Here is a 26,933-nt window from a genome sequence, read left to right as displayed (position 1 = left end):
CCTCTGTTTTCTCAGTTGTAAAAAATGAGGATAATAATAGCACCTACTTCATAGTGTTGTTTTGAACATCAAATAACATGATAATTGTAAAGTGCTTAGCCCACTGCAGGGTGTTAGTAAATACTGTATAAATGTTAGCTATCATCATTATTATTATTTCTTTTGTTTTTGAAGGGGGTATTGAAGAAGGAGGCACTTTTGCAACCTTTCATTTCTTCATTTTCCTGGAAATCTCATCCAGAATACCTCTAATTTTTTGAATCTTTTACTCACCCCTGCTTATGATCCATTATTCTCTTAGTGCTTTTTTTTCCTCCTATTTTCATTGCCACTTTTTCAAAGGTCCTTCAGCTCAGCATCCTTATTCATCATTTTTGAGGTCAGCTTATCCTACCCTCTTTGCTATTGGTACTTTTCTTAGAGATAAAGGAAAAAATGTGAAAAAAGGGTCTTCTAATAAACAACCTTAGAAATAATTGAGAGAGATGTTTTTATGTTATACCTATTAAAGCAGCATTGTTCTGAGAGTTGAAAGAGTGGAGGAAGAAGGAAACTTCATTAAAAAGACACATTTTGTTGAGAGTTCATTTCTAAAGTGTTGGAAAAAAACCAATGATACCCATTTAGCTTTTATCGTTCCTGCTGCTCTAAGATGAGTACAGGGGAATATATTCAAAGTGTCGTAAGCATAAAAATAGTAGTAAAGGGATTTAAGTGTAGTTCTTTGGGGAGAGCTAGTCCTCTTTTTAATTTTTTAGGCTTTTTTATGACTGTATGTTGATTAATGAAAACTTAATGATGTGTACCATAATATCATGTAGAGTTTGCCCAATCTTAGAATTGATGTTGGTCCTTTGTAGTTGTGGTAGACTTGAGTGGGCCTTTTTTATCTAGCAACTGACAGAGGTGCAGTGTATGCTGAACTCCTATTTTTTAAAAAATAGAATGCAGTGTATACATCATGACAGACTGCATTCTTTTTTCCTCAAGTTGCAGGGATCTGACTGCCTTTTTGTGTGCATTTTAGTTCTTTTTCAGGTGAATTAAAATATCCTAGGATTTGGTTATGTGAAAACAAAATTCATATGCAGTGACCTCAGGGTAAAAGTTAAGAAGTTTATCAAAAGAATGTTACTACATGAAATAATTTTATGAATGTCACTAACCACAAAATATGAAACTTGAATATGTCAGTGTTTTCTCTTTAACTTTTGATATCTGCTGTTACAGAAGAACAGAAAAAAACGTTGTATGTAACTTGTGCCCAGTGTAGATTTTTTTTTTTAAAGATTTATATTTTTCAGAATCATTTCCTTGCTTGGACATCTGAATTCTGTGTTAGTGTTCTCTTCTCCAGTTTAATTTCCGTGCTAACCACCATTTAGACAAATACTGACTTCCCAGCCAGTGTCCACCTCTGGCTCTTGGATGCTTTAGGTTGTACCAGCTGGGTGTCACTAATACAGTCTGTGGTGAACTTCACGGTAGCTTGGGAACACTTGGCTAGATGGTAATGAGGAATTTGACCAAAATTTTGATGGTGGTATAGAGAATAGGGCAAGAGCCAGTCAGGGATGACATTGTGACTCTGGCTTCCTGTTTACCAGCTTTACTGTCTGTCAAGGGAGGGGGTTGAGTCAGTTTCAGGGTAAGAGCCATGAAAGGGTAAGCACTATATTTCACAGTCTGTGCTTGTACCACCACTTTAGGGCCTGCTTTTAGGTTAACTGCCCTTCTCTCTCACCTCCCTTCATGTTATACCCCTCTTGACTGTCTGCAGGTGGCATGTGGTTGTGGATGGAGATCTGGACTTGGAGCCAGTGACCATTGGTTCCTGTGCTTCCTCTGACAGCTAGCTTAGTGACCTTTCAGAGCCTTAGTATATTCACCTGGGAAATGGGCATTCATAATACCTGTAGTAACTATTTCACAAGGTTGCTGTGGAATTCAAATGAGATCATAATGTATATACAGTTTTTAAAGTGCTTTATCTTTTTGTTTGTTTGTTTGTTTGTTTTTGGCTAGGCAGTGGGGTTAAGTGACTTGCCTAGAGTCACACAGCTAGTAAGTGTTATGTGTCTGAGGTCGGATTTGAACTCAGGTGCTCCTGACTCCAGGGCTGGTGCTCTATCCACTGCGCCACCTAGCTGCCCCTAAAGTGCTTTATTAAGACCTATTGTTATTGGTAGTCCTTTGGAGCTGTTAGATATTTCATAGTTTTCAGGCAAAAATGAAAACCAAAAAACTAAAGTACTTTTGGACTTTAAATTTAATGTACAAATATACATATGTGTGGGCAGCTCGGTGGCACAGTGGATAGAGTGCTGGGTTGGGCCTGGAGTGAGGAAGACTCATCTTTTTGAGTTCAAATCTGGACTCAGATACTTACTAGCTATGTGATCCTGGGCAAATCTCAGGGATGTTTTGCTGTTATTAGTAAAATCCAAATCGTAGGTGATATTCAGCTAACCATGTCACTGACACTGGACCAGCCCAGTGTGTGGGTGTAATAGTCAGTGCTTGTGTGTTGTGATTGCAAGGATTCTGAAAAGTCCTTTCTCTTTCCAAAGATGGCCCACACCACCTTTCAATGCATGAAGTTACTGATGTCAGCTTTAGGTTAACTAACTACTATTAAAATGCATCTCCGTTACCCAGGAGATAAAATGTGCACCGATAGGCTCAAATCAAACTCTTTAGAAGAGAAATGGTTAGACTGCAGCTAATCTGAAAATCTGAGGGTTTTAGTGGACTTTATACTCAGAATGAATCATCAGTGTCATATGAGAGTCAAAAAGCTCATGTCATATTGGGCTTCTTTAAGAGTGGAAATAAGCTTTGGGGAATAAGGAGGTGATGGTCCCAATCTATACTGCCTTGGGGAGCTACAAGTCTGGAGTATTGTATTGAATTTTGTGTAACATGGTTGGAGATTGCCCAGAGAAGGTGCAGCTAGAATAGTGAATAGAATAGTGAAGGCCTTTGGGTTCAAGGATCAGTAGAAGTAAGTCAGGAGCTTTAGCCTAGGAAAGAGAAAAGTGAGCAAGGACGTTCACAACTCTCCTTGTATTCGAAAGGTTGTCACGTGGAAGAAGCATTAGATTTGTTTTATTTGGCAGCAGTGGGTGGAAATTGCAAAGAGGCAAATTGGGGTTCTATAGCAGGAAAAATTATCTGATAATTAGAGCCAAAAGTGGAGTGGGCTGCTTCAGGAGACAGGGGACCAAGCAAAGATGACCAGTTCTTTTTTTTAGGGGGAAAATTCTTTTTCATTGTGTTAGGGGTCTGTCTAACCCATCCTTTCAACTTTGAAATTATGTGATTTGCTTGGAGTATATATTAGAACGGATTAATTTCTCAGATTAGCTAACAAAGGGTAGGACCCAAAGATAGCAGATTTTGGTAATAATTCACATAGCTAGGACTTTAAAGCTAACAGAGTGCTTCCCCCCACCACAACCCTGTGAAATAGTCAGTGAAGGTATCCTTCTCCCTGTATTAACAGATGTGGAATTTTTCTGGCATCACACAGCTCGGGATCAGCTAGGCTAGGATAATGAACTCAGGGACCAATTTTCTTTGCATTGTAGAATGCTTACTCTTGATGAGTACAGGATCCAAACATGAAAGTTATCTAGGGAAGTCGGATTGGGTTTGGGTACAAGGGCAGGGACAACAACAAGGGCCACTGCATTTGTAGGTCCCTATGGTGAACTTTCCCTGCATTTCAACAGTTTTGCCTCAGGTGAATCATCAAGTGTCTACCATGTGTTTGGAAAGTGGGTAGTTCTACCATTAGCTCCTTGATGTCGCTACCCACCATTTGGCTAATGTTAACGTTAGCTTGGAGAATGGTTGGAACAAATCTTTTCTTCTATATGACAGAATATCCCTGTTAGTTTTTCTGATTGACGTTAGCTGGCAAATCTTGGTATATAGTTCTTGGCTTGGATTATGACTCATGTCTTTGTTTTTCAAAGTTTCCTGGGTTTTAATAACAGGTGTAGTAAATATGGCATGTCAGACTGATGCATTAGATGTCGTTAAAGTACAGTCACATTTCTCATTGTGAATAAATCTTTTTTAGAGTAAGTTCAATCTGTAGAACATGTCTAAAGCAAAAATGCTAATTAGCCATAGGCAATGTAGCTATTTAGAACTTGGAGAAAGTATTTGGGTGTCTTTTCTTGGTTTGTGAAGCACTTGAAATATCCCCAGGTTCATTATCCATTGAACCCTCTAAACAACATTGGTTGACTTTCAGTAAGTATTTAATCATTATCTCACTGTGAGTCAGCCACTGCCACCAGTGGTTGGATCGGATTAAATGAATTCTAAGAATTGTTTCTTCATGCTTTTACAGCTTTGCTCTGTCAGATGAAGCATACAGATCCCTGAGAGACCAAGATAAAGACCAGTGTATTCTTATTACTGGAGAAAGTGGAGCTGGGAAAACAGGTAAGATCATTCTGCAACTTTTTTTGTCCCCTTTCATTCTTGAAGAAGGGAAATAGTAAACAGAATGACTGTGATAAAGGAAAAAGATAGGGGACAAGTTAAGTTAAGGTTGTGTTCTGTTTATGTAGGAAGATATAACATCATTTTCCTATTGTGAGGTTCTCTTGTGTTAGCTCAGCAAACAGAATCATTGGATTTTGGAATTGAATAGAACCTCAGAGGTCATCTGATTATACAGATGGAAAAACTAAAGTCCAAAGAATGAGACTTACCTAAGGTCACCTGAGTAGTATATGGCAGAACTAAACTTTACTTTAAATTCTTCTGCCTCCAAGACAGATGCTCTTCTCACTACGCTAGGTTCTGTGATCACCTCTATGATGAATATGGATCTGCTATTACCTTTTCTCCAGAATGAAAAAATTCATGAGTGACTGAATGACTGAAAAGTCATTTCTTAAGTGCTTACTATGTGCCAAGAGAATACATATAGAAATGGAGACAGTCCCTGTTCTCAAGGGGCTAATACTCTAATTGGTGAAGATAACATTTAAAAGAAAGTCTGGCTGCAGGGAAGATGTGAAGGGGGTGGTGGTAGGATGTATGACAAGGCCCAAAGGTCATTCGATTATATAGGTAGTTAAGATGACTGTGCTAGGGAACTGCAGGGACAACTGAGGCAGGGCAGATGGTAGGACCTGGTGGCCCGCCATCTCATCAGAAGGAATGGAATTGTTGACTGTTCTACCATCAAAGCCTAGTAGGTAGTCAATAGGCTAAGGGTCAGACAAGTGGGGAGAGTGCCTAGTGTAGTGGTGGTTCTTCCTACTTCCTGACCATTTAGGATGTGTTCTAGAATGGATAAAGGTGTCACCATAGTGTTGGCTCTTCCTACCACTGGGCTGTACTTTTCACGGGTGAATAAAGATTACTAGAAAGAATACAAGTGATCTAGACTACTGGGCAAATTGTTCAAAGGATGAGAAACCAGCACTACCATTTCGGAGACAGTGTGGTATGTTCAACGAAAGAGCATTGGCTCTAGAATCAGAGAGATCCCAAGTTTAAATGCTGCCTCAGACATTTAGTTCTTGTGTAACTTTGGGCAAATCACATGAACCTCTCTGAGACTCATTTCCCTCAACTATAAAAGTGAGGGGCCTGGATAAGATGGCCCTTTTAGCTCTGGGTCTTTGACCTCATTATTCCAGTTAAATTAATTTGGTTGATGTTGAGATTTACCAAGTAATCCCCAAATTATACAGTTCTAGGTTTTGGCTGCACATTCTTCGCTTTGTTTTCCAAAGTTGCCTGGATGCTGGTAGCAAGTATATTAACTCCTCTCTGGAAATATCTTTAAGGCAAATGCCTAATTTCCCTTTGTGATGATTTCTCTGTTCCCAAGGGATTGACATTTATCCTGTATGTTTCTTGCCAGGCATGTAATTCACCACTTCTTTATGCTCTTTATTCGGAGCATCTCATGTGATTGATCTTGAATGTGAAACTTATTCTACACCTGGTGCCCAGCTACACTGCACAAGACTCAAAACAATTGCTTTCTCTGGACCAAAGGGGAATACTTCAACAATGACTGTCAATGAACTTCCTTGATTGGAATGGTGTGGTGATGGGGAGGAAGAGGAGTAGGAAAGAAGGAGGGTAGTGAGGAGAAAATGGCATTTTCAAAACTTTTTAAATCTGTAAATTGTTGTTTTTCAGAAACTAATCTGAGTAGTCATGAGCATTTTTCACAGCCTGAAATTATAATATGCATGTAATTAAAAGTTCTAAAACAGACCAATTATGTGCAACATACTTTTTAATTTGTCTCCATTTCATTTGAGAGGCTGATTAGTTAACTATAAAATGTTTTGTTTTCACTGACCAAAGAAGAACAGCTATCACTGATATTTCATTGTGTTTCTTGAGCCCAATTATTTCGGTCACTAGAACTCAGCCAGATAACATACTTTTAAGGCCTTTTTTTTCCCTCCCATCCATGAGTTTCTTTCCTAGGACTATTTCTGGCTCACTTCACCTTTCTGATGGTACCAGACAGAGTGCTGAAAATTGTCCTAATGCCATTTCCAGTGATCCTCTCCTAGCAGTTAGTCAACAGACATTTATTAATCACCTACTATGTACCAGGCACTGTACTAAGCACTGAGGATACAAAGAAAGGCAAAAGACAATACTGGCCTTGAGGAGCTCACGATGAAAATAACTCTGAACAAACAATCTATTATACAGGGTAAATAGGAAATAATAAATAGAGGCACTAGAAGTAAGAGGGATCTGGAGAGGAACTATGAAGGTGTTAAATTATGAGTAGGTGGTCATTCTCTTCTCTTCTATCCCCTGAATAATAGAGGAACAGGGATTGGCATATAGGGATATTAATAAGCAGAACACTGAATCTGAATTCAAAGGAACCTTACAGGTCATCTGGCTCAGTGTCTTGCCCAGTGCAGCATTAGTTTCTACAATATTTCCAATAGATGGTCATTTGTCTTCTGCTTGAATAGTATTAGTGATAGGGATCTCACTTCCTAATAAGAAAGCACATTTCATTATTGGGTAACTAATTGTTAGAAAATTTTTCCTTATGTTGAGGCAAGCCCAGTCCCTTTGAAACTTCTGGCCAGTGGCCCTAGGCTTGTCATGGGAGAAGGAAGGGAGAAAAAAGGAAAGAAGGAAAAAAATTAAAGGAAGGAAGGAATTAAGTACTTACTGTGTGCCAAAGTCTGGGGCTACAAAAGCATAATCCCTGCCCTCAAAGAGCTTACATTCTAATAAGAGGACCCAATACCCACAGAAAAGTTGTGACCACTTTAGTTTGGAAGGTGACGGCGATGATGAATGGTCCAGAAATATGGCCCTTAATGGAGTTGTCAAGAAGGTGGCCCTACAGTAGGGAGTGCCATCTAATTGGAAGTGACTACTGCGTCCCCCTGGAGCCTCCTCTTCTACAGGCTAAACATTCTTACTTCCTTCAACCATGCCACATGTGAGATTCTTTCCAGACCCTTTAACAACCTGGTTGTCTCATCTAAATGTGCTGTAACTTTTCAATGTTCTTCATATAATTTGGCACCTAGAACTGAGCACAATATTCCAGTTGTGGTCTGACTCAGTGAAGATTGTAGTGGAGCTTATACCTTTTGGTATCTGGACACCACACATCTATTAATGCATTCACAAATCACGTTCGCTTTTTTTTTTTTAAAAGCAGTTATATCATGCTTCTCCCAGTGAGTTTAGGTCCAGATACTCTGAACTTGGAGAGGAAAGATCTGTATTTAGTCCTGGGTCTGCCTCTTACTAGCTGTATGATTTGGGGCAAATCACTTAAATCTCTTGATCCCTGATTTTCTTTTCTATAACATAAAAGAATTGTATTATATCATTTCTATAAGAAATGAAGTTACTTTTTTTATCTTGTTCATAAAAAACAAACAAATCCATGTTGCCTTCTAGCAGTTACAAATCTGTTTTTCTAAGGTGTCAAACGATTTAACAATCAGTTCTAGAATTTTCCTGGAATTGACATTAAACTTCCTAATCTATTATCTCAGTGATTTCCCTTTTTGATAGTTAAAATATTCCCAGCAGATACCTGGACTTGAATGCCACTTCTATTAGGAGTAACTGATTATTAATGCAACACCCAGATGCTCTGGGACAGCCAGGTGGTGTAGTGAGTGAGATGCTGGCCTTGTAGTTAGGAAGACCTGGCTTCAAATCCTGTCTCAAATACTTTACAGTTTTGTAACCCTGGGTAAATCATTTAGCCTCTGTCTCAGCCTTAGTTTCCTCATCTATAAAATGGGAATTATAATAATCACACCTACCTTACAGGGTTGCTGTGAATATAAATACTAGTTATTTTTATTATATCTAGGTGTTTTTCAGATTTAAGTACTTCTGAAATAAGCAAGCACAAAAAAAAAGTGACTGAGAGTCAGAAAGATAAGTGTTCAAGGCCTGCTTTTCACATACACTAGTATTGTGACCCTGAGGTTGTTTATGTGGGTAACTACAGTTATCCTTTCAGATTGTGACTTTCCTCATTACTCTTTCGATATATTGTGAGTCAGCATAAGAAACTAAATGGGAATTTTGGGGGAGTTTTGCCGAAGCTATGGACCACCCGTAAAGGCCAGCAGAAGACACTGAAAAAGTTCATAAACTCAGAAATGCATAAAATCTATGTATATTATTGTGTAATATCCCCCCAGATACTGTAAACACCGCATTAAAAAAAAAGAAAAAGTTTGGACTTCTTCTCTGGTACAAAGAGAGGGCAAAATGTTTACTCAGATTTATCAGATCGAGGTGGTGTTGCATCCCCTAATCCCTAAGATGTGGAAGGGATAACTGTATAAATATGGTGATACCTTGAACAGAAATAGGGAAGTTGGGAGGAGCCACAGATTGGGGGAAGGAGGGGAGAAGACTCTGAATTTCCTTTTGGATATATTGAATAGTCCTCCTTTTCCCCATCTGTCCTCTACTAACATTTTGCTATATATTGCAATCAGTGGGATCATCTCTTCCTGTCTTTAACCTCATATATCTTGTTGCCCAGAACCTACAGCTAAAAAGTACCTTTATTTTTCCTTTGGGTTTTGGCATTTTTTGCTAGGCCCATTTCATTCTGGACCCTGCCCTTCCTAGTGCTATTATCTATTGTTATATTATTTTAAAAAGTGGACTCTGCCAATTTTAATTTTTAAAAATCACCAGAGAGCTTCCTCTGTGGCCATATAATTTTTTTTCTAGCTGCTTTCCTGCTTTCTTCCTCTTGGGGATGATTCACAGTTGTAGAAAGAGAATTTCAACTTTTAGACCCTCCTATCATTCTTGCACCTATTTTGTTCACACTCTATGGGCTTTTATGTATTTTTTCTCTGGTTATTTTCATTTTGGGGGGGAGGGGTGGGGCATAGAATCTTGGTTTCATAGTATCTCCTGTGTCTAGGATTCCTTTTCTCCACTTAGATCAACTCCAAGATGACATGGTTACTTTGATACAATATTCCGGTCACTTCTCTATCATGTACTTGGTCTTCCTTCTTCCTTATACCTAGTCTTAGAGAAAGTGATTAGAAAACAACAACAACAATAACAACAACAACCCTCACACGCCTTCTCCTCCCTGCTTTCCCCCCACCCCCGGGTCTCAGGCTTCTGCCATGAATTATTTCTAACATTTTGACTAGGCAAATATAATTATCTCTAATATATCAGGGAAACCAGCTTATGTAATAACTTCCAGCAAGAAGACCAGTGTAACACATATCCTGCATGTCACTGGAACAGTTTGCTAGGTTAAATTGCCCTTTTATATTTATCCTGGGGCAAAGCTGCTTGTTACTTTTATTTTGAATTATCATGCTCACGCTAGTCCAGGGGTGGGGAACCTGTAACCTTGAGGCCACGTGTGGCCCTCTAAGGTCCTCAGGTGCAGCCCTTTGCCTTAGCCTCTAGCTAATCCTCCTTGTTTTGGAATGTTAGCAAATTGGACAGCACTTTGAGTGGTTGCCTGGCTCATAGAACCCATCTACCTACTTATCTTTTCCTACCTGTTTTCACGTATGTTCATTTTGAAGACAATAGAGTAAGGAGTGCTCAAGAATGTTTTATCATAGCTTTCTTTAATTAATATTGTTAGATTCTAAAGTTGATAATCTAAAATGAATGTCTTGTTGAATTAGAAAGACAGGCGCGCACACACACAACAAAACTTGGGATTAAATTTTGGAGAATGAAAACATGAAAGAGATAAAACAATAATGTAGCAGGAAGAGTATTAAGTACTTTTAGAGAGGAAATCCATTCTTTTTCTGAGATGTTAAAATCCAGATAAAATGTGATGCAGACATTTTGTTTCTCTTTGGAAATGGAGTCTCACCTTCCTGTAGTACTTAGGTTATTTTGAGTGAGTTTCAGTACTAAAAATTTCACATCACGTAATTGGTGCCAAACAATGTAATGTCTTTCAACAAATTATTTACCCAGAATCATACACTTTTCTAGCTGGAAGGGACTTTAGAGATCAACTTAGCTTGGGAGAATGACTTAATAAATGGTTGTTGACTGACTGCCTTCCACTTCCTCCTCTGTAACCTGGATTCTTGGATCTAATAGACCAGCTTTTGTCCTATCTTTCTGGGGCCCAAGCCTCCACACTGTGAGAATATTCTTTCAACTCTACCACACTCTGAAGGCACATTGAATAAGTAATAATTTATTCAGATGTGAAAACAGATGGAAGATTTGCTTTCAGGCCTGAAAGCTCTGTGAGACATATGTATGTATCTATTGATTTATTTGCATGTTATATCACTCTAATATCCGAGAATAAACTCCATGAGAACAGGGACTTTTTTGTTTTGTCTTTGTATATCCTTCTAGTAAGTACATATCTAGTTTTTTAAAGGTATCAAATGATTTAATAATCTGTTCTAGAATTTTGCTGTGGGGCAGCGAGGTAGCACAGTGGATCGCTGGGCCTAGAGTCAGGAAGACTCATCTTCCTGAGTCCAAATCTGGCCTCATACACTTACTAGCTTAGTGTGACCCTGGGCAAATCACTTCATCCAGTTTGTCTCAGTTTCCTCATCTGTAAAATGAGCTGGAGAAGGTAATGGTAGACTACTCCAGTATCTTTGCCAAGAAAACCCCAAATGGGGTCACAAAGAGTCAGATATGACTGAAACAACTTTGTCTCCAGTGTCTTAACACAATGACATGCGCTTAATGAGTGCTTGTTGGGTTGGGCAACATCTGTTCTTAAACATGGAACCTTGCCATCACCCTTGTGCCTGGGTTACTTTCTATTGATGATCCAGGCATTTGAGGAGGGCCATGACGTCTTCTGGGCCACAACAACTTGGGTGTTGTGCTGCTGCTATAATAAAAGCAATTAACTCTTCATGCCTCAGAGAAAAGACCAAGTGTTTCCAGGCATTACTCAACAAATGTCTACCCCAAGTACAAATAGTTTGTAAAGAGTCGTTCAGGCAGAGAGAGGGGGAGAGGGAGAGAGATGGGGTGGGGGGGGAGAGATAGAGGGAAGGGAGAGAGAGGAGAAGGAGGGAGAGAGGAGAGGGAGGGAGGGTAGGAGGAAAGGAAAGAGAGAAAGAGAAAGAGAGAGAGAGAGAGAACACAAACACAGTAAGCAGTGCAGAGGGAGTAAATGAATACAAGGATACTTCCCAAGGACAGCAGAATAAGCCTGCCTGATTTTAGAAAATAAGAAAATATTGTTAATTGTTTGGCTTAGAGTTTTACAGTCACTTGTAGCTTCTAGGAGCTCCATGTGGAAGATTCCACATGAATTCTGCAGGCTGCTGGACTCGTTAAGACATTTTGGCTCCAATCCCTCAGTGACCTTGTGCTGCTCATTTGAGATGGTCCCTTGCTCTGTTGGAGCAAAAAGATGATGCATTGAGTTTACTGAAGCCCAAACATGGACTGGCATTGCACATAAGCTGAAAATAACCAAGTTGACTGAAGAGTGGCCAAGCAAAAGGCCAGAAGAAAACACTGCTTTGCTTCATTTTCTGAAAGGTCAAGTCAAAGGATAGGCCATTGGCCAGAAGGAAAGGACCTTTGTTCAAATCCTACTTTTGACACTTCTTAGCTTTGTGATCATGGTTGGGTCATTTTAACCTCTCTAAGCCTGTTTCCCTGGGGATAATAATATTTATAACTATGGCTTTTCAGGGTTGTTTCAAGGCTCAGAGGAAAGAAAATGATTTTCAAATGTGAAAGTGCTGTATGAAGGTCAGATGTTATTATTTCCTTCCAGAATGATTGTGAGAAGACCTTCAGCACACTTTTTTTTTTTTTTTTGCCAGTCTTTATATCCTGGGGACCTCACATAGTATCTGGCCTATAGCAAGTGCTTTTGAAGAATTTATGTTCAAACAAGGGTCAGAAAAAGTCAAAACTTCCTATCTGCAACCTTTTTATAATGCTCTGATCAACTTAGAAGATCTGCCCAATTAAAGCTTTGTTTGCTTTGATGTCTTAGCAACTGAGATGCTCATCCTCACTTGTCTGTCCCCAGCATATTTTGCTATTGTGTGTGTATTTGCTCTCTTCCAGGTAGCTCCTGTCTCAGTCCACCATGATCTTAACCCATTAAGTAAATGAACATTTTGCTAAAACTTAGGGGGGGAAATCCTATTCCAAATGTTGATGCAGTATTTCATCACAGAATGATATATTTGTTATGTGCAAAAAATCTCTTATTTCCACAAGAATGTGTAGGTTATATACTGTATCATTCCTCCCACACTCTTCTAGGAAGCATATGTAGAGGCTGGAGTTGAAAACATAGTTTTCCTGATGCAGTTTAAGATTGTCTCTTTTGCTTCATCATGTTCAGAATTCTTTTTTAGGTTGTACAGTACCTTGTAGAAGTGTGTATTTTGTAGAAGGGTTTTCATTGGTGTTTTCACCAGAAACCTGCAGATTGGCAGGTGTTCTGCAATTTAGAGCTATGCCGAGAGTTCTGAGGGTCAGTATGTCCCAGGGTGGCCAGAGGTGGAATCTTGAACCCATATCATCATAGCTCCAGGGATCATCTACTCATTAACTTGGAGCTAGAAGCAGCCATGTAGTTTAGTCCCCTCATTTTAAAGACGAGGAAACTGAGGCTTCAGGGTCCACATGACTTGCCCAAGTTTCTAAAATTAGTAACTGTCAGGGGTGGGATTTGAATCCAGGTTATCTTGACTCCAAGACTGGCTTACTGTGTCACACTGTCTTTCATATACGTAGATAAAGAGAAACATTGTGGCATTATGGATGGCATGTTCATTTTGGAATGTTGCATTGTAGTTTTAGAGAAGGAACCTTAGAGACTTTAAGAGCCTTCTTCATTTTACAGATGAGGAAACTGAGGCACAGGGAGGTCCAGGGTCACACAGCTTGTAAGTTTCTGAGGGTAGGGTTTAAATGGACTCCTGGATCTCAGCACTCTCTCCAGTAGGCCATGTTCTGCCTCTGAAATGTGATCATGGGCAGTTAGACCTCTTTTAGCCTGAGGCAGTTTCCTAAGATTTTCTACCAAGTCATAGATGGTTGTGATCTAACTTGATGAAGGGAGTTTCCACACCCGCACAATTAGGGATCCTTGACATTGCTCTGTGTGTGTGTGTGTGTGTGTGTGTGTGTGTGTGTGTGTGTGTATGCATGCATATAGATGCGTGTGTGTGTATATACATATGTATATGTATATATGTGTATACACACACACAGATATACATACCCTTTTTTGGGGGAGGAGGGGATGTGTTGGAGAAGAGAATCCCTTTTAAATCCTGTTGAATTGTTAGAAACAATCCTTTTAAATTCTATTTAGTTAGCATATTTTAAAAATTACTAATATTCCTTCTAAATGAGTAAAAGGTTTTGAGATTATGACTGTTAGCAAAAATTCTCCTCCTGTCCTTAACCAGAGTATTTTCTTGTTTTACAAAGTATACATGAGTATGAGGTAGGGTGGAGAGCTGTGATCTTGTCAGTGTGCGGATATTCCAGGAGAGTTGCACATAGGCATTGTGTTGTTTGAAGAAGACCAAAATGACATCATGATGTCAGGGTCAAATCAGGGTTAGGAAACATAGATCTGGAGCTAGGAGAAACCTCAGAGGGATCTAGTCCAGTCCTCTTATTTTGTATGTGAGGAATCTGAGGGTAAGCTACTTGCAAAGGTTTGCATAGCTTTTGTTGTTGTTGTTCAGTTGTTTTTCAGTCATGTCCAAGAAGCACTCAACCCAATAAGCACTCATTGATTGCATGTTGTTTCAGTCACATTCAACTCTTCGTGACTCCGTTTGGTGTTTTCTTAGCAAAGATACTGGGGTGGTTTGCCATTTCCTTCTCCAGCTCATTTTACAGATGAGGAAACTAAGGCAAACAGGATGAAGTGACTTGCCCAGGGTCACATAGCTAGTGTCAGAGGCCAGATTTGAACTCAGGAAGATAAGTCTTCATTGCCCCATTACACACTAGGAAGTGTCAGAGACCACCTTTGAACCGACATCTTCCTAAATTCAAGCTCAGCACTTTGTCTACTACTCTATGCATCCTTCTATTATATAAAAATATTTAAGTATTTGTTGTAAATTATCCTTAAAATATCTAATAATGTATTGGGCATTTACAAGTGACAGGACCCTGCAGAATTGTAGGTGTACAAGGTGGTGTGTTTGACTGGTGCCTAACAACAGTTGAAATCGTCTTGAGAACTATGCTTTCAGATAGAAAAGAATTGATAGCCCAGTTCTTGTACTCAGTCCATTGGAGCATAGATTGAGAGCTCAAGAGGGAGCTTGTCCAGCCTTCTCACTTTCCTGATGAGAAAACAGAGGCCTAGAGAATTAAAGTAATTTGTTCAAGAGCACACAGAGTAGATGACAGAGCAGAAATCGAAACCCTTGTCCTTTGACTCCATAGCCAATGCTTTTTCCACTCTTTGGTCATTAATAGAAATGATTATGTAAAGATTTGATTTGGATAAATCTTAAGTATTTGGACACCGATCCAAATTTATCTGAACTTTGGCTCAAATAGACAGAAAGGAAATTGAGCAGAAAACCTCCTGAGATTACTATTATTTCCTGTTTTCAGAAGGACTCGATACTGAGAACAGACTGTAAAAAACTGTTCACTAAACATTCTTGGATCTCAAAATGCTGCCTTACTGGTTTGTTCATCTTTCTAAAGTAGTGACTGTCTCTTGGACTTGAGTTTTGAAGATCAGGTATCCACTGAAAAAAAATAGTTGTACGAGTTGACATTTTTGGTCAACGAGGCCTTATTTGGAGAAAATTACCCTTAAGCTCTGCTTCCAAAAATGAATTGCTAAAAAAAAGCTCCAGAATCTTTGCCTGAAGGCATATACCAACCTGAACCCAAGAACTTCTGAACTGAAATTTTAAGATGAGTGCCTTAGAAATACTATAGTTTTTTTTAAATTATCTTATCATTGGATTATTGGGTTTCAATGGAAAATGATAATCACGTTTTATTTCTTCCATTTGAATTAATCTTTCTTTTAGCATTTCCTAATTAATGTTTGCTTAAGAGCTCCCACATGATCTGGATTGTAAGATACTGCTTCTTCAAGGGCCACCATTACATTCTGTAAGATTGTATGCCATTGAATCTACAGGTTAGCCTTAGACTGGCTAGAAGACTTTAGCTTAGTGATCAGTTGCTGTTCACCGGTAGCATGCCAAACCTTCATTTATTCACTTCTGGTGGAAGGTGGAGGCCATAGTTGCCCATGGAAGCTACTGTTGGGTGTGGCTGGCCAAGATCTTGTCTCCTCTGTCACCACTCTTGGTGCAGGCCCTCATCTCCTCACACTGGATTATTGCAATGGTTTGTTGCTGGGTCTGCCAACCTCAAGTCCAATCCATCTTCCATTTAGCTACTAAAGTGATTTTCCTAAAATAAAGCCTAGGTATGATCATGTCACTTATATACTCAATAAACTCTTGTGGCCCTCTGTCATCTCCAGGATCAAATACAAAATCTTCTGTTGGCATTCAAAGGCTTTTATAACCTAGATCCCTCCTACCTTTCCAGTTTTCTTATACTTTACTCCCTGATGCTTACTCTTTAATCCAGTGACATTTCCCTCTTTGGCTCCTCCACGCACAAAATTCTCCATCTTTCATCTTTGGGCATTTTCTCTGGCTGTGCCCTATGTCTGGAATGCTCTCCCTCAGTTCCCTTGTTGTTGTGTCCTGTTTCAGTTGTGTTCTCACTCTTTGTGACCCCATTAGAGATTTTTTTTTTGGACAAAGATAATAGAATTGGCCAATTTGTTATCCAGCTCACTTTACAGATGAGGAAACTGAGGCAAATGTGGTTAAGTGATTTGCCCAGGGTCACACAGCCAGTAAGTGTCTGAGGCTGGATTTGAACTCAGGTCTTCCTGACTCTAGGTCCTCCCTGTGCCACCTGGCTCTTTATATTGCAGCTAAAATCCTGACTTTTACAGGCAGCCTTTCTTCTTAATTCTAGTACCTTCCCTCTAAGTTATTTCCTGTTTATCCTGTACGTAGCTTATTTGTATATATTTCTTTGCATATTGTCCTCACCATTAGATTGTAAGCTCCTTGAGGGGAGAGACTGTCTTTTACCTCTTTTTGTATCTCCAGTGCTTAGCACAGTGCCTGGTACATAGTAGTCACTTAATAATTGTTTATTGATAGATATACACTCATATGTAAATACACATGTGTATTTATACTTGTTATATGTGTTTATTTTTACATATGTTTGTATGCATATATACTTAAATTTCTATAGATGCATGCAGATACGTATACACATAAACACACACCTGAGAATTACTAGAAGCTTAGCAAGAATATGTGGGATAAGTGAAATAAGTAGTATCAAAAGGGGTTTGGAGAGAAGAATGCACCCAAACCAAACTGCTTTCTTCTCAATTTTTCTTGGGTCCATCCCTGTCCTAGCTTGTTTCAGATGCGTGCACGACGTTAAAGGTCTCTGGGACTTTGTGTATTCTCAGTTATTGAAACCATATTGGCATGAAGCTTTGGTAAATATGTCAAGTTATTGAGCATCTGCTATGTACAAGGCAGTGAGAGAGAAAAGGTGTTTTGTTTTTTTGTTTGTTTGTTTTTAAATGACACACCACCTACCACCTGCCCATGGGGAGCTAACATTCTTCTTCTTAGGGTAGGGAATGGTTATGAAATTTACTCAACTAAGCATAATATACAGCAGAGTGTAATGGGGATAAAAGTGGGATCCAGACAAAATTGCCAAGGAAAATTTGAAGAGGTTGAGAAATTTAATTCTCACTTAGAATTGACAGCCTATTTTAGAACTTAAGCAACTTACATATGATATAGTTTATGTATTCTTTGCCCATATAGTAAGCTTAGAAAACCTTGAGTTGATCGATCTTACAATAATATTTGTGGAACATTTTACAGTTTATCAAGTACTTTATATTCACTGTTCTATTCAGTTCATTAGAATATGCCTGTTGGATATAGAATGTTAATAGAAAGTTTAATTGATGCTGACTTGCAGCTATAATCATTACATTTTAGCATTTAAATATGTAGTATTTGCTGAATTATGACCTGATTTGTTACCTGTTTCATTGCCTAGCTTAGGTATAAATCATAAGGCAATGAGTGATTAGGTCACTTTTTAATTTGAAGAGTGAATATTTGCTTCTGGCAGAACTGTACAACCATGAATAAACAGCAATATTTCACTAATTCAAGTTGATTTCAGGGGCTCTAGTGAGTATGGCTAGAGACTAATTTTGAAGAAATGGTATTTTAGACCTTGTAAGTGTATGTAATGTAGCAGCAAGTACCAGATATACCAAACTGTGGCAGACAGTCTGATCGGCATGAGTGTGTAGTGAAGGCTACGTTAATGAGTGTTTTAGGGACAATTTTAATTAAACTAGTGATTACATCTAAGCATGGAAACTTTAAGTTCTTTTTCTTAAATATCTGGAACTTTGCATGTAACATCAGGTTTTTTAATGTGTGGATTAGTTTTTCTTCCCCCCTCTTATTCCTCGTTTTGATGGCTCTCTGAGAGAGGGGGTAGAGAAGCAAATGTAGGTGTTGTAAAAACAAAAGATATCAATAAAATTTTATTGTAAAAAAGTATTTCTTAGATCGTTATGTTAGCAATTTGCTTAACATTGCTTAACATAAAGATCTCAGAAGAAATGTTTTCTTAGTAACCTTTTTATTTTCAGTAATGTAGAGTTGAACTTAGTCTAGTTGAGGTCTGAATTAATAAAGATTTACACTAGCTGAAAATTTAAAAAAAAAATTAACTTTTTAGAAAAGACATTGAAAGTATGCTACATTTAAAAATGATGAGCTTATGCCCCCCCCCCCCCCCCGCCAAAAACAACACACTTTTACTGTTAGCACCACCCCTTAAGGATTTTTGAGATTTCTGTTTAACTCATTATGGTGGCTTGTTTCTCATCTACAGAAGCCAGCAAACTTGTGATGTCCTATGTTGCTGCAGTTTGTGGAAAAGGAGCCGAAGTTAACCAGGTCAAAGAACAGCTTTTACAATCGAATCCAGTACTAGAAGGTATGATTTTCCTATATATGGATATATTAAGTCTGTTTCTGTCAGGTATCGGTGTGGTCCTTATGGTTGAGGTCATTTTAAGAACACTACAAACACCTGGCATTTGGGAGGCAAAAGGAATGAAATAAGAGAATTTGGACCAAATCCTGCAGAGTAAGTAAGCCCCAGAACTTATGGGGTGCAGGAAACAGGTTTTTTTAAGTGAGAGAAACTTGTCCACTATTAAGTGATTATTTGTCTTTCATTTTCAAGGTAACCATGTAACTTAAAATTTTTTTGACCAAAAAAAAAATCCAAACTCCAAAATCTAGCTGACATTTGTGGCTTAGATTTGCTATCTAAGAAGAATCTAGCAGGGAAGAGCAACATTACCGCAGTTCAATTACACACCCATTAAAAACTGGACCCTTGATATAGGAAGACAAATTTGAAGCAAGGTCACACAGGTAGTAAATGTCAGGCGTGGGATTTGATACCAGGCTTTGGGAGTGAACCAGATTCCCTCTTTATCTGCAAGATAGCCTCAAAAAGTTGCATGTGGACAAAATGACTAATATGCAAGTGTTTCACGTGATTGCATATGCATAACCTGTATCAGATCGCTTAACCATCTCAGGGAGGAGAGGGAAGAGGGGATAGAATTTGGAACTTAAAAAAACAAACAAATAAAAAGAATGGTAAATATTGTTTTTATATGTAATTGGGGGAAAATAAAATATTATTTAAAAAATAAATATATAGAGTATTAAAAAAAAAAGTTGCCTGTGGGCACTGAGAGGTTAAGTTTTTTGTCCATTATCACACAGTGTTTATGTTACTTGGGTCAGTTGAACCCAGGTCTTCCAGACTTCAAGGCTGTGCTGCTCTGGATGGAATGCCAGGTCTTTTATGATTTATCATTCCATTCTTTGGATTTTTCAGTTATTGACTTTTCTGTTCCTGCTGAATCATAGGCTCTTGTCTTAATATTTTGTGCAAGGTATGTGCTGTATATCTTCACGTGCTTATTTTAAGAATGCCATACCCTAAAGTAGGAGCATTGTATGGGCCTCTGGTCTTCCTTTGTGCTTAGAATCCTTTCCTTTATTCAGTGGTATTTGAAATTAGACTCGAACCCAGGAAATGGGAGAAATGTATGCTGGTGGGCATGTATTATCTTTTAAGGGAATGCTTTTTGCTTTCTAACTAGAGCAGCTACTGTAAATGAACTTGGAGAACAATGAACTTAGAAAAACAATTGAGGAATGTGTCTCAGGCATTTTAGAATAGAGTGCTTGTGTTTGAGTCGGTGCTTCATAATGAAAAGCTTCAGTGTTTAGGTCTGTGCTTAATAATATGTAGCTCAGATTTGCTAGATGAAAAGATGATTTATGGCTTACAAATGGCACCCTGAATAAAGTTGTTTTTTTTAAACAGTTCTTTCACTTGGTCCTGACCTTCTCTTCAACAAATTGCCCTTTTTATTGTATCAGCTCCTTAAGTTAGATCTAAAACTCTGACGATCTCTTGACTAGGGAGCTATGTATATTCCCACCCACTGAAGTTTGAGCCTTATGAGAAATACCAAAAATGTTAGGTTTTTCTTATCAAGCAAGTCAAAGCTCACTATTATCAGCACTGCATTTATGAAAATCATTAGCCTGCTGGGTGGGTGACGTGACTCCTACCCTCCTCGTCAAGCATGGTTTTTAAATAGGATTTCTCCTCTTCATTTGACACCAAGGAGTTATATTACAGTTGATTTTTAGTTAAAATATGAAATTGTTTGCTGGGAGCTGTTATTCTAATCCCTGAACTGAATTTTGTCCTTCAAAATTTTGTCTAGACCTGCCTTGTTCGTTTTGCTTAGGTCAGATAAAATGGAAAGATTTTTATGCAAAGCAAAGAAGCCAGCTAGAGTAAAACAGAATGAGCCTTGCCCTCATTGGTTTAGATACTTCATACTGAAGGGTCACTCTCCTCTCCAAACATACCTTTTGGGCCTTTGATTGGTTGTTTGACTGCAAAATGGTAGCCAAGTCTTTGTAGCTCTCAGCTAGGCCCAAAGTCCTTACCTTTGAGCATGCACTCTGTTGCCACCTTTGTAAGTAAAGGAAGAGAAGTAGCATTCAGCATGTTTAGAGAGGTGGTCTTGGGGTCCAGAAGATCTGAATTCAAGTCCTGGCTCTGACATCCTGACTGTGTGACCCTGGGAAAATCATTTAGCCCTTCAGCGCCTCCCCCTCCCCAACTCTCTTAAGACTATGAGTTGAAGATCAGACACTGACCTGAATTGGTTAGAGAGAGTTTCTTCAGTGGGAGTCCCCTACGCCCATGAAGTCTTAGATTCAATACAAATAAAATAACCACTACAAAAACCAAGCAAATGTGAAGCTGTTAAATTGGTTTGATGTTTAGATTAATTGTCTTTTGCAAGTAGGGACTGTTTCATTATTTTTACTTGTATCCCCAGCACCTAGTGCAGTGCATAGTAGGCACTGGATTATTTATTAAGTATTATTAAGATTAAACTATAAGCTTTACTAACTTAAACCTGCACTAAGATTTCTATGATACCCTATATTAAGGATTTGTTTATTGATGATATTTAGGAGATTTTTGAGTTTTTCCAGTCTTTCCCTCACATCCTTATGCCCACATTTTTTCTTTCCTAGAACATAGCACATTGTATGATTTGGTGAGAAAGTCTTATATCTGCTTACCATGTCGTCACCCATGTGATATTCCCAGGGCAGTACTAGAGGGGAAGTCTGGACATTGCAATTGAGGAGGCAATACTGCTTCATCCTTCTCTTCTTGGAGCTATTGGGAATGAGGTTGAGCTCGGCTGAATCAGTTGTCTCCCAAAGGAGTTTTGTCCATAGTCCAGAAATTTTTACATATTTTGTAGGAATAGAAAATAAGATCCTTTGCAGCATAAAGGTTATGTCCATTGTAAGTTGGTTGCCAGTCAATTAGCATTTATTAAGCAACTGCTCTATGCCAGGCACTATGCTAAGTGCTAGTGCTGAGTTCTGTCCTCTACTCTGTCCTTGGAGTACTGACTTAGTTAGCTTTAGTTAAATAAATTGCTTTTGTTTTCCATTGAGAACGCATAAAGTGTTGAGGTTTTTTCTGTGGTCTTACAACCTACACCCACTGCCACAACCCCATGCTTCTTACTTATATTCACTAATGATGATAGAAAGGCATAGTTACTGAGGTTTGACATTACTAATTTGACCAATATCAGGAAAACCTGAGAGTCTTTGAAATAAGTGACATCTTATGGAACACAATGAAGCCCTGCTATACCCCCTAACCTGGAAATTTGAACCAATAATGAGACTTGCAGATTTTAAACACTTCATTTAAAACCTTCCAACCTGGATATTGCCAGGGAAATTTCACAAGGAAATTAAATCAATTCTACATTAAAAATGTCATTGCTCAGCCTCCTCAGAACATGACTGAGTTTTTAAATAGGGTGTTTATATTTTGATCTTCCTGCTTCAGTTTTTTTCATAGATTGTCAGCATCTTTTAATCATGTCAAATTATATCTTTTTGTTTCCTGCAGCATTTGGAAATGCCAAAACTGTAAGGAATGACAACTCCTCTAGATTTGTAAGTATTTGTATAGACAGAAGAGTTAACACTAATGTTTGGTTCATTCATGTTGAAAATGAATGAGATATTTAATATTGTCTTGGGGTGTGTGTGTGTGTGTGTGTGTGTGTGTGTGTGTGTCTATGTTTAAAATATAAAAAGAGAACTCTATTGAAACACTGATGATTAGGACAGGAAATGCTTTGATCTCTCTGATATCTTACCTTGTAATTCTTTTTAGAAAGATAGCAAACCACTCTGCTATCACACTGTCCTTCTTACTGATGGCTGTTATAAAATTTCAAGGGCAATTTTAACATGATGGCATGTAATAACACCTTCACCTTCACCTGATTGGATCTCAGCCAAGAGCCAAGAAGTGAGCCAGAAAACAAACAAACAAACAAAAAAACCCACGGAAAAAAAACAACAACAAAAAAACCTCCTAACTAAAGTAAAATAACTTACATCAGTATGGCAGTTTAAAATTTACAGTGCAGTTTTTTATAAGATAGGTAATACAAATATAAGTATTCCTGCCATACAGATGGGAAAACTGAATTGGCTTGCCCTGAGGGTTATAGAACAAAGAAAAATGCTAGGGCTATACTTCACAAATTCCAGAAAATAAGGATTATGTTTTGGGAATTAATTTGTACAAAGACCCTCATGTAGCCTATTTCCCCTTATTCCACAGTTCTGGGCAGCTAAGTGGTGTAGTGGATAGAGCACCAGCCCTGGAGTCGGGAGGACTTGAGTTCAAATCTAGCTTCAGACACTTAATAGATGTTTGACCCTGGGCAAGTCACTTTACCCCATTTGCTTCAGTTTCTCATCTTCAAAATGAACTGGAGCAGAAAATGGCCAACCACTTCAGTATCTTTGCCAAGAAAACCCCAAATGGGACCACAAAGAGTCAGCCATGACCAAAATGATTCAACAACACAATAAACAATTATAACAAACTTTGATTTCTAAGCTAACTGCAAATTAAATGAAGGGCAAAGGACTGTCACAATGGCAATTGCAAGAGAAAATAGGGGGTTGGACCACAGGAGCTCTTGAATTGCCAGTCATAGGATCAATAGATTTTAGATCTAGAAGAGACCACAGAAACTCAGAATAGTCATCTGGGACCATTTGGTCATTTGGCATGGAATCAGATGGCTCTGCACATCTCAGTAGACCCTGAAGGTATCATATTTTAGCGTAGAGCAACAAATGATATTTTGTAGTGAACCAGAATCATCCAGAAAAGGTTAGATTATCTTCATTATCCTGTGTGAAAAAAACAAAACAAAACAAAACAGAAACTCAGGTGGAGTGTAATACATTCCATCCAGCATAGTTACAGGATCTGTGGTTATATGGAAAACTCCGATCTCTAAAGCAATTGATCTTGAAGGGTTCAAGTAAGCCAAGGTTTTTACCAAAGTAACATTTCTCCTATCTCTGCCTTGAAGCCACTAACCTGCTGTTATTAATATTGATAACAGATAACTAACAGATATGAGAAGAGAAGGGAAAAGGTATATTTGGTATCTCCAAGCTCCTCTAAATAAATTGAGTTATTTTCATGCTAGATGAATTCTCACTTGATGGATAGTTAATGGAATCGAGGCATATGGCTTTGGAGATCAGGGGTCCTGCATTTTCTTTCAGTGGCATTTCCAGGTACACTCTTTCACCTAATGTCTAGCAAAATTCTCCTCATACAGGTACTTAACATGGTTGTATTTAATTGAAATGAGGTATCCATGGTTGCAGGAAATAGCTAGTTAGAGGTTCCCTTTTCCAGACTTACAGGAGAGCTCATTAGGAAGTGGAGATGGCCTCAAATTACTTGAGAATCCATAATTCCATAAAGAACTCACCTCCTTTGTGCCATGTGAAATAGAGAAGGGTGAATGGCAGCTAGATATAATTTGGGTAAAGGTATCTGTGTCTGGGGTAGGGGAAGAGAAGATCTTTATAGAAGAGCAAACTTAGAAAAGTATACATGATTGTACTTACTGTATGTTTGGAAAGTTCTTTCACAAAGTGAGTGAGGCCAACTCCTTACTTGAAAGGAAACAACCTAATTATGCCTTAGTTTGTTCTGCAGCTATTCTTACTATATTGGCCAACCCTTATGGTCACAGAAAGATATAGCTAGACAAGGGATTTCATCATCAGTTTTACTTTTATTCCTCCAGTATTTTTTAGATTTGACTTTCTTTGATTAAAGTTATGTGAAACTTTAGCATATCTAATATAGAAGCAAGTTATTAATCCTTTAGTACAGAATTGCTATAGTAAAATCAGTAGTTCATATTATCCTGAAAAAATTGCAAGTTGCAAAATAAATAATAGTCATTTACTGTATTTATAGGAAAGGGAAAAGTATTGGGGGGAAAATACTGTTGTGATTAATAGGTTCATATAGATTTAGAACTGGAAGTGACCCTAGAGGTCATTGGTCCAGCCCCCTCATTCTGTAAATGAGAAAACTTAAGGTTGGTTAGTGAGCAGCTAGGTACAGTGGATAGAGTGCTAGGCCTAGAGTCAGGAATACTTGAGATCAAATCCATCCTAAGGCACTTACTAGCTATGTGACCCTGGGCAAGTCATTTACTCCTGTTTGCCTCAATTTCTTCATCTGTAAAATTAGCTAGAGAAGGAAATGGCAAACCACTCTAGTATCTTTGCCAAGAAAACTCCAAATGGAGTCACAAAGAGTCAAACACTTGTATTGTTTGATCTTGGGGAAATCATTTAACTTTTGTAGGCCTTAGTTTTTCCATCTGTAAAATGAAGGAATTTAACTAGGAATCTCTAAGCTCCCTCCTAGTTTTAAATCCTTTAAAATACTTTGACTGCAATATAGGATGGAGGTGTCAAACTAGCTCCAACCCTCCAAACCAAATTAAAGTGTCATTGGGAAATATTTAGCAAAATAAATAAAAATACAATACAACATAGTTTCTGTTAATTTGTGGATTTCTAAATCAATAAGCACCAGCAAGGATCCCTTTCTGTTTGAGCACCACTGAGAAGGAAGGGCTAAACATTCTTTTAAAAGCAGTTCAAATGCTGGAGGCAGAATAAAGATAGCTTGTGACAGCAGTTCAGCTGTCAGAAGGCTGTGCTATGCCAACTTTGTTATGCACGAGATTTTTCTAATACCTAAGTATGTGTGTGTATTGTTTAGTTGTTTTCTACTCTTTGTGACCCTATTTGGGGTTTTCTTGGCAAAAATATTGCAGTGATTTGCCATTTCCTTCTCCAGCTCATTTTACAGATGAGGAAACTGAGGCAAACAAGATGAAGTGACACACTAGTCACACAGCTAGTAAGTGTCTGAGGCCAGATATGAAATCAGGAAGGTGAGCCTTCCAAACTCGAGGCCCAGCACTCTGTCCACTGCATCACCTTGCTATATGTATGCATACATGCATGCATATATACATACATACATACATACATATACTTTTTATATGTAAGTATATATTTGAATGGTGTTCTGTTGATGTAGTAAAGAGGATTACTCAACTTGATTAAACATAAAGTACCTTCCATATCTCAAGTGCACAGGATCATCAGTTTAGAACTAGAAAGTATGTTAAAATGCATCTAGTTTAACTCCATCATTTTATTTGTTTTGTTTTGTTTTTTGTTTTTTTGCTTTTGGTGAGGCGATTGGGGTTAAGTGACTTGCCCAGGGTCATGTAGCTAGTAAGTGTTAAGTGTCTGAGGCTGGATTTGAACTCAGGTCCTGCTGACTCCAAGGCCAGAGCTGTATTCACTGTGCCACTTAGCTGCCCCGTTAAATTTTTTGTTGTTGTTGTTGTTGTTGTTTTTGTCTTGTTTTTGTTTTTGCTAGGTAATAGGGTTAAGTGACTTGGCCAGGGTCACACAGCTAGTAAGTGTCTGAGGCTGGTTTTTGAACTCAAGTCCTCCTGACTCTAGGGCTAGGACTCTATCCACTGCACCACGTAGCTGCCCCTTAACTCGGTCATTTTACAGGGGGAGAATGCTTGGCTCAGGAAGGTGGAGTGCCTTGCTCATCTAAGACGATAATAAGGAGCATAGCTGAGACTCAAGCTCAGATCGCCTGAGTCCAAATCCACCAATCTTTCCACTATGCCTATGCTGCCCAGTAATTCTTAAGAATCTCCTTTGTGCAAAGTACTGGATGAAATGCATAGAAGAAAAAGGAGAAATGAATGACCCATGCCTCCCAAGTAGTTTATAATGTAGTAACGAAACATACACAAATCACTGTAATCCAAGTTAGAATCATTGTGGGATCTGTTTCCTCCCATCTCTGTTAGTTTATGTTATACTTGGCCTTTTTTCATACAACTAGAGATGACCTTTCATGCTTCCTTCACAAGGAGTTTCCAAAAGTATAGGCATTGTCAAGCAGAATGAGGCAAAAGCTTATGGTTTGTGCGAGGTTTAGACTGAGAGCAGCTAATCCATGATCTGGATTCAAATGAATGGACGAGGTAAGCAGAAGGTATAAACTGCGTCAGAAACTAGACTTGTCTAATGACTGGGGAAGATATTTATTGTTTAGACCCCAGATCCAGGAGTTGTAGGGGTTTTTCTAACCAAAAGGCCATTACTAGCTTTTACCTAATGAATTGATCCCTTTCATTAGTGCAGATCATGGCCGGCCCACATCTCATCCTGTGGAATTCTTGTCTGTTTTGCCTTACAGATTGTCTTTAGGCTTTCATGGACCCCAGGTTAAGAACCTCTGCT

General features: G+C 38.5%; 1 protein-coding gene across 4 annotated transcripts in view; it reads left to right on the top strand.

Moving 5' to 3' along the window:
* Positions 1-26,933, top strand: part of MYO1B (myosin IB) — a 220,278-nt gene that overhangs the window by 108,156 nt on the left and 85,189 nt on the right. For all 4 annotated transcript variants that reach the window (XM_027865829.1, XM_027865831.1, XM_027865832.1 and 1 more), the window contains exons 4-6: positions 4,364-4,458; positions 18,493-18,597; positions 22,156-22,202. In XM_027865829.1, the coding sequence (XP_027721630.1) occupies positions 4,364-4,458; positions 18,493-18,597; positions 22,156-22,202 (247 nt within the window). The remainder of the gene's footprint in view (positions 1-4,363; positions 4,459-18,492; positions 18,598-22,155; positions 22,203-26,933) is intronic.

The sequence above is a fragment of the Vombatus ursinus genome, unplaced genomic scaffold (assembly GCF_900497805.2).
Source record: "Vombatus ursinus unplaced genomic scaffold, bare-nosed wombat genome assembly UNPS02014779.1, whole genome shotgun sequence".
Lineage (NCBI taxonomy): Eukaryota > Metazoa > Chordata > Mammalia > Diprotodontia > Vombatidae > Vombatus > Vombatus ursinus.
This window is presented reverse-complemented; position numbering and strand designations above follow the sequence as displayed.